Raw genomic sequence first — 12,831 nt, 5'->3', positions numbered from 1 at the left:
GTTGGTGTCTTGACACTTCACCCGAAGGCTTATCTGGCTCGTTGGTGCTGTGGAGTGCTGGGCACTCAGCCTCTCGAGTTTTTGGATCTGCGTGGCTCCTGCATACCGGAACTGTGGGCGAGGGATGCTGGCGAAGGGTTCCAGAAGTACCACCATCCTCGTCTGAAAATACATTTACGACTGAGGTCTGTGTCTGTGCTATGTACTTCGGTAATGAGGATCGCGTGGTGTCGTGTAGTGCCTCAGACTTCCTTTCCTATTTGAACTTGAATTCCTTTTCACTTACTCAAGTTCCTGGCTGACTCGGGCGCCAACGCAGGCGCGCATCGGATGCGGACTGCGACAAGCCTGTTAGTACATCAAAATCCTTGTTCCTGGCCGTGATGATCCTTCGAGTCACCTATGCACTATAGCCCGACCGAGGTTAGCTGGTCAGTGGATGGAGTCACTAGTTGTACTCGTATAGGTAAGGCTTGAGGACCCTGACTTAGTGACAACCAGTGGGCACCACAACCCCTTGGAAGCTCAGCCTGGTCATAGCGCTGAACTGCCTCACCGCTTAGCACCGAGCCAGAAGAAGATCCAAGATCGAGTTCGCCTGAACCGGCTGTTTTGAAAGCCGCGCTGCGATGGACACTTGTTTAGTCCAGTTCCTAGTCTGTCGCATGTAACTCTGTACCCAGTAGTGCTGTGGCCCTATCTTTCGCGTCTTCTCTCGCTTAACGCTGGGCCTGGAAATACGTCTCGCTTGAGTCCATAACCGAGCATAATCATGAGCCACTAGAGCTAGCGCGGTGAAGGGACTATTCAATGAGGCTCTTGTGTCTCTCAGGGACTAAAAAAGGCATTTGCGACAGCGATAAATGCTCCAGCCAGATGCGGGCAGTGGGTCGGCATCAAGTACTCCGTACCTAGGTATGATTTGCATGGCAGTCACTGACAGTTGAGCGACCTATGGATGGAGAGATATTCTCCGCCTCGACGAATGTTTGATTTGCCGGGGACCCATCAGAAGTCTTGACTAGCAGCGTATTATACTGTATGATACGCGAATACATCTGACTTCGTCATGATTGGCCGATTCAGACGATTCCTGCCATGTACTTGTAGTTCCCCCCAGGGAGCCGGAAGCTTCCACACCAGTCGTCCTACTAGCGTAATAAATGTGGTCTGTTGCAGAACTCTTTTTCCACGTCGAGGATACCAAATCTCCGGGCCTTGCTCAGTCCTCACTTCTTGTAGACATTGCCACTGGGGCTTTTGTAGGTCGAGCCTCCGCTGCCATTGTTGTAGTAGGTGCTGCCATTGGCGTTAGAATAGTAGTAAGAGCCATCTGTCGCCACAAGCATCAGTACGCCTCGAGACAGGGAGTGGCAGAATAGGGGGCTGACTGGTATTGGAGTAGTGGTAGGCAGATCCTCCAGGCTGAGTGCGTGTGTCCCAGCTGTTGCCCTAAACCAGGAGAATAGTCAGAGAGTAGTCGAGAAGCATCCAAGGTGGATTCTTACTTGAGTATTAGTGCCGGTATTGGTGATCTGGTATGGGTGGTACGAACTGCCGGACGAGCCAGAGCTGGTATTGTCCTTGCTAGGCATCTCGAACAGCAGTAAGTCTGTGCAGTGGAAGTGCCGATAGGTCAGGTTGATCAAGGGTAGCTAGAATGCAACACAGTCTCTGTGGCAGCTGAGGAGTGGGTGTAGATCGGGTAGTGGTGTTTGGTGGGAAGCGAAGATGGTGATGGTGATGGTGGGAGACAAGTTGATGCCTGCAGCCTAGCAAACAACAGCCTTACGGTGTTCTTGCTGCAACCTCGGCAGTTTCCTCCCCTTTTCGGTGCCACTTCCCCAGCCTGAATTAGTCAGCGACATCATGATTCGGTTGCCCCTTTCCTCCCCTCGCTCCCCTGCTCGCTACCTTGCATCTCACCTTCATATGACCTAAGCGCTGTCGTATTGAACTACTCTGTATAGCTATCCTCATTCCTGCTTGCTCATTGGAGACAGTTCGCCGTATATAGAAGCCGAACGGCCAACCTTCATTGGCCGTAGGCATGCAGGCTGCGTCGCCTTCGCGTTCGTCTCTCCTTGGACATCAATCTCTCCCAGGGGAACAGCACGCCCCCTTTCTGTGCGAAAGGCTGTTGGATGTACACAAGCCTTAGCCTAAAGGATAAAACCTTTAGCTCGTTCAAGGCAAGGATTGAAAGGTAAGTCAGTCAACATGGGGAGGGGAGGAGTATGTGTCGCAGCTCAATCCTTCTCTATTCATATCATGCCGTCGGCAGGAGACTATCGAAACTCCTCTGCTGGTCAAGAGCCTCACATCTGATGGGGAAAGCAGGAGAAGGACATGCCACTCCGAAAGAGTGACTTGTCGGAGGTTATGTGGTCTGGACCGATGCAGCCATGGGTGCCGACGAACCTTGGAATCGTTGAACCAATTACTGATAAAGACAGGAGAAATAGTCACAGAAGGGATGCGTGAATCACTTTACCAGGAGTCAGTAAGGTCTGCAGTTATTCGAGAGTCGAAATATTTTTGCAGGCTGGGAAATTGCGGCAGGGTGTAGATCTCTAAGCGGCAGACTTCTGGGCAACCGTCGGGAGGTCTTGATAATAGTCCATCCATGCTGCAGGAGGTTCCCACAAATCCGTCTTCTACGACAGGGCTACTCGGCACTCGTGGCGAACCAACCATTCACGATTGCTGGGTCAGATGGTGAACAATACGTCAGAGATTAAAGATTGGTGTGTAAATTCACTAAGACCAAGCTGTCACAAGAAAACCAGCGCTTATATGGCTGTAGCAAAGCTTGACCGCGGGTCTAGCGTTCATCGTTCGCCTCTTCTCCGCTATAGCAGTAGGCGGATGCAAGTTCATGTGGACAGGCCCCGCTGTTTGGTCCCACCTTCGAAAGATTTTGGCCAGAGTCATGACAGAGACCTACCTGGCTAATCAGTCAGACGAGCTTGATCCTCGGATGAAGAACAAGTATGACAATTCATGTGCGTGGGCCCTTTCAGGATCGTTCGAAGTGAACTCGCCTTTGCGGAGGCTGGCCCCAATCCATAATCGATGGGATGGCTGAGGCAGTGGAGAATTACGGCTTTGGCTCGACAAGCATGACTGGCTAGGTTTGTGGGCGCTATATGACAGGTTAGAAAGATTCTTGTTCCACAACGGTCTACGACTGAGCGCAATAACTTGGGTGGAGGGTATGATCAAACTCAGCCACACACAATATCGCCGACTTGATCAAGCCACTATCAAGTTTGGCAACGCATCATCAAGGAGGTTGCTGCCGAGGCGCGGAAACCACAGCTCTCTCCAAAAGCCCGGAGTGTCTAATTTCCAACCCCAGGCCACGGGCATCTTAGTCTTCCTACAGCGAACCAATGGACTCTTCTAAGCGGCGCCTCCGCTAGAAGGCACGCTTTGAGTTCTCTCAATTGTTATCGGAAACTACAACTTTGAAAACACAAGTTTGGGCATTTCCCCTTGGGTGGGCCCTTGCGGTGAGTGGTTTGATGGCTATGCGGGACCACAGACCGAATTTACAGCAATCGCTCAGGCCCCTCACGGTTGCCTTATACTAGGGGGCACAAAGGTTGCTACAAGCCTTGCTCTTTTGATTTGATACCGAAATCCATCCTCGAGACTGGATTCCGCAGGCGATCAGTCTTTACGGTTTCGTGGTGTTACGTTCATGCACGTTCTCTCCAATCGATACGCAGTGCATATGGCAGCTACAAAATCCCACCCTCAGTTCCGACTCTGGGGGTCGACTAGTCCTCCTGGCTTTCCCTTGGTGGAGTCGAAGTTTCATTCTCTTTTGCGCCCATCTTGGTGAAAAGACCAATGGGCTTCCCAAACCTTGGGATGAATCATGTGCACTAGATATTCTATCTCGTTATTTGTCCATTTTCTTCACTTTTTGCCGTTTCAAAATCTGCGCCACACGCTCTTGTCGACTCAACAAACAAGAAGCATTTGATTTGACTGATGCCCCAATGTCCAGCTCTGAATTGAGCCATGTCCATATCTACACTGACACTGGACCCGGCACACAGCCTCAAATTGGGCAAGACTCGAATTCACCTGCACAGTAAATGCCTCAAAACTTTGAGAGACTATTTGAATCGGCAATGATAAGGAGAGCGTCGCGACTATTCCCGGTCTTCCTCCTCATTTCCAACACTCCTGCCAAGAGAGCGCAACAAAGAGCAATAGCTACTCTGTTTTATCTGTCACTGTCTACCATGAGGTAAGTTGAGATAAAAGGGAAGTCAGCTCACTACTAATATTGATTTCTAGCCTCAAAACGCCTGACCTTGCCCTGTCGTCACCGAAATTTCAGCACCAGATGGGAGAGACATGGTCACCGTTGCTGCTGGAAGGAGTCAACAAACCTGGACATCTCCCACAGCGCTTCGCCACTTCGACTTGCAACGGTCTTTCTCTAGTGCATCCCACTGTGTTTGGCGGCTCCGAACCAGTGTGGTTCTGCTGCCATTGTCACAACGGTCCAATGATTGTCAAAAACAATGCATATTGCTCAAATTGTCATAAGCGGCGCTGCGCCGGTTGTCGGATCGAAAAAAGTGGATGAATTCTCAAGAACCTCGCCTCACTGCCTCGACATGCTCATCGACTGGAACTGTGCATTGGCAGCTCCAAGTGCGACTACGGGACCTTGGATCATGTTAGCTTTTGCAAAAGAGGGAAAAAAGAAGGAAGAGAGGTATTATTTGAAGGTACTTGTCAGTGCCAAATGTTGACGACGGTGGTGTATGTGGAAGTTGCTTGCTTTATCAATGCTTTCTCTGTGTCGACACATGATAAAGGGGTCGCATCTCTGGCTGCCTTATAGATGCTCTAGATCTTCTAGACTCCCACGCAGATCTTCTGCCGATGGCCCTGCTTTAGCGAATGCAGAAGTACAATGATATCATGGTGTGCTTCCGTCAAAACAAGAGAGCGACAAGTCCGCGTACTTGCCTCCCTGTTCACAATCAACGCTCTCTGGCGGAAATCTCAGAGTTTGTTCGTCTAGCGCGCTGACCTAATTGTTCTCACGCCTCACCGAAGACTATGGGTACATTTTGCATCATGGTGTACCCATTTGCAAGGACAGGCTCCTCCAGGGCTGCTTTCCAAAGTTTCGAGGGCCGATTTAGGTTTGCTGCGCCGCAGCGTAGCCCCCTGTTTGTACTTGAGGTAAATTGAGCGTGAGGCTGACACAACGCAAACTGCCTTGAGTTCATGAAACCAGGCAGGAGAGTCATACAAGGCTGAGACTCCTTGGACCTTTTTGAGGTCGATGAGTGGGGTTGGGGGGAGGGGCGGCGATTTTCGAAGGAAAAAGTATATTCACAACAGCGCAAACACTATCAAACACTCGCACACCGCTTGATTGCACAGTCTCCGAGTGTGCTGGGGACACAGTTGATACCCAAAACGGCGGGCGTGGGGGGATGTCCTGGATGTCCGGGATGTCCTGTGATTTGGGTGGATCCCACGGGCCCGACGTTTATTGGTCAGCCTCATAGATCCACCACGCTAAGCAGCGGCTTAGCCGATCGCTGCCTAATCGCCAGAAAAAGGCTGCTAGGACAACCAAAACTTTCCCGCCTTTTTCAACGTCGCCTAATGTCCAGGTTAGGTCAGGTCAGCCACGCTTCTCCTCGATAACCTGCAATAGCCGCGAGTCTTGTGTACGACTCAAGCTGCCATGAATGATGCTCGGCGAACACACTGCGAGTGCCAAATAGTCGTCCTATGACTCAGGCTTGTTCGCAGAATGTCGGCCAAATTCCGATGCTGTACGATCAATCTATCATCCAGACCAACATACGGCGTGTTTCGTCTTGACTCGACGTGGTGAAGTTGTCTGGTCAAGGCACAAAACTACGCAGCCGCGCCTTCCGCCTTGATGGGCGAAACACAACAATATGGCGCTCAGGTTGGGCTACCGGTTGAGAGGGACCGATCTATTCGCGACTTGAAAGTCCTGATCTTGTGTGACTACACTTCTCCAGGCCACGAACATGGTGCCTAGTCTTGGGGACTACGTGCCTCCTGACATGGGCTTTTTGTCCATTTGAACCAGTTTTTGCCTGGAGTGGCTTCCACAAGCAGCCAATGAGGCGCTTAGTCTGGGCGTGAATAAAAATCGCCCGGGAAATGACGCTTTGCTCGCTGACCCTGAAACAAAGCTGAGGGTCTAGCTCCTCATATTCGAGCAGTTGCCAGGCGGAGGCGGCCACTATGTCGCATCCACTCTTCTCATGAGAACAACTACGCAATCACCACGACGTCGCCGTTTACTACGGAGTGAAGCTCTCTCAATGATTGTGCAAACAGCTGGTCGAGTCATAGGTTAGCGGCTGTTTGGGTCCACTTGCATCAATCATGCTTTGCGGAAGTGCGAATATGCCTGTCCCATTCCCTTGGCGGAAGTTTCTCGACTGTCCTTTTGTGTTCGTTTGAGTAACTTTGATCCATTTGCACTAATGATTTGGTACGTTTGGCTGTCTCTCATGACAACTCTTCGATTACCGCAGTTCTGACTCCTTTTGCAGACCCTCTCGAGAGCCGGTATCACCGCTCCCCACAGCGATTCTCTCTTGTGCAATCATGTTGGTGCTCCACGACCAGCGAAGTTTTGCGTCTTCCAACAAGATCCCAGTCTGCCTTGTTGTGGCTATGATTGGACATCGCGATTGCAAATTGAAGTGACCGGTAACGACATGCTGCTTTCTAAGAGATGGGGTTGGAAAAGCGCACCGTCTTTATAAGAAGACGAGCCTCCCCATTATGCTGCTGCCTTTCTATCGGCCAGAAAACGTCACAACACCTCCTTCACTTCTTGCTTGTGTTATCAAATTGCAACTTTACTTCAACATGAACGGCAACACTCAGTACGCCACTTCCAACGCCTGGAAGTGTTGTCAGTGTGGTACTGTCAATCTACGCGAACTCCACAAGATCGAGTGCCCGGAATGCGATCAAAGAAAATGCCCCCTTTGCACGGACACCATCCTCAGGCAAAGGGGTCATGCAAGAAAAGTCGACAAGGTGGTCCCACGGTCAAAGACCTAGCGTTCTGAGTTCTCCCTTCCTCCTCCTGCCGGCCGGTAAAGCCTCTCATGCACACTGCACTCCACATTACACTGATATGAACGAGGATATCTCCAGCGAGTTCAACCAGACTTTCAATCGACCAACGCCAACATCGAGTTGTGCGCCGGAACGCCACTGCCCTTTGAGTGTATCATAGCCTTGGCCTAGGAACAGCATCAGGGAAACAAGTGGCAGAAACCTGTCAGGATGGTCATATTTCCAACGCAGCCAGGCGCCAGAGGATGGAATCCTCTTGGCATGCAATGCAATACCCAATTTGACATCTCTTTCAAAACACACGTCCCATCGCGTGCTGCCGTTCAAACTATACCGTATCAGTCCGCTCAAAAACCCGCGCCTCTTGCTAGTCTGTACTTTGCAGCATGCCTCCGTCATCCGCTAATTGTGGATTAGCTCCTCCGCAATGGACAGATCGGTACCAGAAAATGCCATTCCCCAGCTTTTGGCGAACCTGGGACTTTTGAGAAATAGTTACGGTATTCCGCAATACACTGACGCCTCGGTGGCCTGAGGCTTGAAGATCCTTCCCGATCGGAGGCTTGGAACTCGAGGGCATTCATCAGCCTGCATTGCAAAACTTGATTCCCACCTCCCACCCTTATCTGGCCTGCGCGTCCGCTTACTTGATTCTGCTATTCAGCCGAATCACGCCCGATGAGCCTCCTCCCGCTTCTCTCGACCCGGGGTGTCGCTGCTCTCGAACTTTTATTTCACTATACTAGAAGCCCCTCGTTTGCACCATTTCCTTGGCAAGGAATTTGTATACGGTCCAGCCAATCTCCATGCACAAAACAATTCGGCCTTAGCCTTGGGTTAATGGTCTATTGGTCTTTCCCTTATTCTGTCGGTGACAAACCTTCATAGGTAAGTTTCTAAAAGTAACCCGCCAAAATCATGTCGATCTATCTGCAAGCATCCCATGGTGCGCTAAAATACCCGAAAACGTGGTGACTAGGATCCAGGCTTGATTTGAACTTCCCCTACTGGGATTATTGGCCTTCCGCATCCACTCTGCTCTTGAAACTGGCGTGACCAGCGCCGAATGGAGGCCCCGGTCCATGATTACAATAGCCCTAACCTGAAGCTAAAGAAGGAAACACTGCATCAAATGAAAAATGGAGAGTCGGTGACGATACCCACCCATGGAGACACCCCCGTCAGCTGCTCACCACTCGATCGCACGACCAGAGGAAAGAACCAAAGATCCTTGCTCGCAATCGGCCACGATGTGAAGATAAGTGCCATGGACGACTAACACGCTACGTCTTCCTTCCATTCGTTCTGTTCTCTGGAGATGTATTCGCTGGTCTTGCCTGGGCTAACTCGTCATGTTTCTCTCCCTCCGGTTCTCATAATTTCCAGCCTCGTGCGCCTACTGGGTCCGTCAAAGTGCTGAAAGTTCCCAAAGTGCAATGGCAGGCAACATTAACTTTCGTCGCATGAAAGGCAACGAGGCAACGAGGCACCGCGAGGAATTGGACTCCCGAAGACCCCTTGATTGGAAGGGCAACGAAAGAAAGCAAAAAGCCTTGTGATATCTGAGGCGGCTTTGGATGACGCGCTGCTTCCCAATGGTCAGCAGCCTCTCCAATGAAGGATACAGACACGGGCTCTACCAAAAACTTAGCCATAGTGCTAAATGCTTTTGGTTTTGGCAATGCCGATCATGATAGGCCACAGGATGCTAACCAGCAAAGTATACTTTATATTAAGGAGCTCAGAGAACCTGGAGAGGAGGTGTATATCTATCACTCTATGCTCCTTTTTCGCCGAATCCTTCCTACACTCTCCTGCTCTGTCATCTCAAAGAATTCTTTGTCCGTTGAACACCCGACGGTCTCCTCCATCATGCCTCCACGCAACCCTACACTTGCTCCAGCAAATTACTGGTACTGCTGCAAATGCACCAATCCAGAGGACATCCTCCAGAACCCTCAGCTATGGGTGATATACCTCACCTGCACCAAGTGTGACCACCGCCGCTGTAATCGATGCGCGCCGGTCCATATCAAGCCTGGAGAAAGACAGCGTTAAAATGGCTAAAGACACAGCAACTGTTCTCATGGTATGGTACAACCCCTTCCTGCTGCTGTCAGCACTGTTTACTGACCTTGCCAGGATCGATGAATGATCTCTCCTCCTTTGCAACGACACGACTCCTGTTCCACGGATGTCAACAGCGACATCGAAAGTCACGAAGTTTCACCAGCCACACCGTTGTCATCAATGCCTCCACATCAGCAATCTACAACGCATTGGGACTACAGGACCACACCTTAACCATGCAAAGCCACCCTGGAGGTGGCTTTTCTTCACATCAACCCTCTTTTCCTTTATCATTGGCAGCGGGATAAATACCACGAAGGGTGGAATTGGGAAGCATGTATTGCATATGATCTAGTGTTCGACTGACGGCTTCTTTACCACTCGAATTGCCCTGGCGGCTGTCCTACCATTTGCTACCGTCTCCATGTCTGAAGAGCCAATCCATGGTGCCGACGAGAAAGTCAGCTTCAATTATGTATTAGCTACTCATTGCATCAGTTAATATTTCTTCCCCGTGAGCCACTAGTTGCAAAACCCAATGATAGGAAAGGATTCCTAAGAGGATCAATGCTGGAAGAAGCCGTGCTATGCATTTACATACAGGACACTGAATCTCTTTCGATTGCACCTACCATGTGTTAATGCTGCAACTCGAGTTGCTCTGAGACCCTGTTGCCCTTCTCAAGGCACCAGGAAGATACCTCCTGACCCAGTTTTGTCGCCAAGTAACGTCTGTACCTGTCTGTGCTGGGCCCCTGAGAGTTCTTCAACCTCAACGTTCTGTTTGTCCACAGGACGCAACGGAGTGCATTCTTCCAGACCAGTCGCCCCTCTCCAATCTCAGAAATGGATGGAGAGATCGATGCTTGCGATGGCATTATTGGCAAGGAGGAAACCAGGCAACCGATCTCCACCCTCCTAAACGGCAGCAACCCCGTCTGACCGCCCTTCTGCAAAGCGGAGCGTTTCACATCCCCTTGTATTCGTGGGGTGTTGTCCCCAACCCTCTGCTCTGCCCTCTCGCTGGACAAGCCACGGGCACACAAGAGTGGTCCTGATGACTACAACACAGCGGCAAGGCCTGTGCAGCTTTGCTAGCCGGTGGACCGGGACAAGAAACACGGCTTTACCCCCTGGAACTCTGGAAAAATGGGTGGAAGAGGAGCCAATGAAGAGCCAACCGGCAAATTTTGCGGCATAAGGGGGCGGATTTGGGAGACCAAAACCGTCTGGCGCCCTCGAATTGCCCCAACAAACCAAGCCACCTGCAGCCTTGCATGATCAGATCGATGGATATGGCCTTCCTTCGATGCATGGTCGTTGAATCGACAAGTGCACATCACACGAACGGTGGTGAAACAAATCACTTTCCGCGAACATGCATCCTATTGCGAACACCAGAGTGAACCCACAGCAAGCCTGGCCACAGCATCAGTCGGGGGTTGGCCTCAGGCCTAGGAGACACAGCCACACGCTTTGGCAGACGGCTGACATGTTTTGAGATGCTTTCACACATTCATAACAAGCCACGGGCGTAGCAGCACACAGAACAACAATCACCGACGGTCAGCTTCCTTGGGTCCTTAGATTGGTCTAGTGACCACGGCAATGCAAGCAGCAGGGTACGAGGGACGCCAAATTGGGATAACAGTGAAGGTAACCACAAAGCACCCACAAATTCGAACGATCAGACACCGCGACTTACCATGTCGAAGGAGGGGCTATGTCGCCGTGACTACAGTGACTGGCCCCTTGTTGAAGAAAAAAAGGAGGCGGTCTCTTGGTGCAGGTCCCCACAACGTGTGGCCAGAGCTGTAGAGCCGCTTACGGCCTGCCTCCTGAGAGGTGCTCTGGCTGGGATTTGGGGCACTAACAGACTGATGTGGCCTACAAAGTGCGCTCCCGCCGTGTCCTTTGGGGGTCCCTAGGGAGATTCACCGGCCACGCCAGCAAGTATCGAAAGTGGTCCCCGGAAGTACCAGGCATAATGGCCACCAACGAAGGAGTCAATATTTCCCAGAACTGGCGCTAATCTGGACAGAGCTGTAGCTTACCTTGGTCACACTCTCACACATCATCTGGCTCTAGGACGTGGAAGCTGGCGAAGGATGTGGTGAAAAGAGCCGCCAGTCTGGTTCCGCGGGGTTGGACACACCCATCCGCCCGGCCAGCATATGTCATGGTGCATATGCATGGCTGGCTCAATGTGCAGTGCACACCGGTCAGAGAGATCGAGTTTAGTCTGCGACACGCAGCCAATGCAATGCGATGGCGTTGGCGGCCACCCTACAGAGCTGGTCTCGCGCTTGATCTTTATTATCTGGGCAAGCAGAGCCAACTAGTCGCTCATGCTCACCGGTTAGCCATAGGACAGGAAAGAAAAACAGATTCCTGTTCCCATGGGGAATGGCTTATGCAAAAGCCTCCTGGTTGCTCTAAGCGAGGGGATCCGACAGACCGTCATCAAATAAAGCGGAGAGGTTCATGTAATTAAAGGGAATGATGTTGATGAATACGCAACAATCGGGGCTGCCGAGACGAGAGACAGAGACAAACATCTGTTCACCAACTGTTCGGAATGGGCCAGACAGGACAGGCAACAGGATAGAAAGATTGAGCGGTTGACAAGAGCACAGGCAGCACATGTATGTCACTCTCGGAAGGGGAGGGAACTATCTCCTGCCTGCGCGTGTTGTGCATCGTGATGGTTGATAGTCCTTTTCCCATCCACTCGTGTCCGAGGCCTTTCTTCCTGCTGTACGTACTCCGTAGTTCCTTGCATGCTCGGAACTAGCGAAATACTCACTCTCCAAACCCAACACATAACCAGGCAGGCAAGCTGCAAGCAAATAAACAGGCAAGAGGACGGTGAGACCCAGACCCAGCCATAGACCCAGACTGAATCAGTCTCCCTTTTTCCTTTTCCCGGGGAAGATGCAAGTGCCCGGCGCGAAAACATGGGCCATTGAGCATCGGACCCATGGCACTTCATGAGAAACAGGGATTCGCTCCCTCCTCCTTTCTGTGCATCTGTCTGTCTGTCGGGCTTCCCGTCGCACGCGCGCACGCGTGCACGCACGTTCTTCTCCATCGTCCGTTCCTTTTCTGTTTTGTTCTTTTGTAGTTTCTTGTTTTTTCCCCGTTTCGTTGGTTATTATTTTTTTGCCCCTCTTCGGTTTTTGGAGGGAGAGCCTAATATTTTCTTCCTTCCTTTGAGAATTTTTTTTGGTTTGGACTTACGACGCGGCAAATGAAAAGCCCTGCCCTGCATAGGAGGAACATTGCCTTCTTTTTTGGGTTTTCGGTTTTGGGGTTTTCTGCGTCATTGCTCATTGGATTGAGGCCGGATCTTGTCCTGTCCTATTTTGTCTTGTCTTGCCGGCCTCTCTCTGTCTGTCTGTCTCTCTGCGTACCTACCTACCTACTTGTCCATCGGCTTGCCCGTGAGTATGTCTCCCTGTCTGCCTGTGGGTCTGCCTGTCTGTCGGTGTGTTGACTCTCGTTTGACTCTCCCTGCCGCAGCGGGAGAGAGTGTGTGGGGCAAAGACAGAATAGACCAGGGAATGGCCAGGCAGAATGACCTCCCGGCAGCACAGGATAGAACAGAGTCAGGGTAGGCGTCTCATCTGCCTTTTCCTCATT

At 51.2% G+C, this 12,831-nt stretch overlaps 1 protein-coding gene across 1 annotated transcript; it reads right to left on the bottom strand.

Moving 5' to 3' along the window:
- Positions 1-1,229: 1,229 nt before the first annotated feature.
- On the bottom strand, positions 1,230-1,595 carry Z519_02796 (uncharacterized protein; the record flags this gene model as incomplete). Its single annotated transcript, XM_016760552.1, has 3 exons — positions 1,230-1,333; positions 1,392-1,452; positions 1,509-1,595. 3 exons carry the CDS (start codon positions 1,593-1,595, stop codon positions 1,230-1,232), a joined length of 252 nt encoding a protein of 83 aa, XP_016624073.1.
- Positions 1,596-12,831: the final 11,236 nt, after the last annotated feature.

The sequence above is a fragment of the Cladophialophora bantiana genome (genome assembly GCF_000835475.1).
Source record: "Cladophialophora bantiana CBS 173.52 unplaced genomic scaffold supercont1.3, whole genome shotgun sequence".
Taxonomy (NCBI): domain Eukaryota; kingdom Fungi; phylum Ascomycota; class Eurotiomycetes; order Chaetothyriales; family Herpotrichiellaceae; genus Cladophialophora; species Cladophialophora bantiana.
The sequence above is the reverse complement of the archived record's forward strand: the minus strand, read 5'-3'. Positions and strand labels throughout refer to the sequence as shown.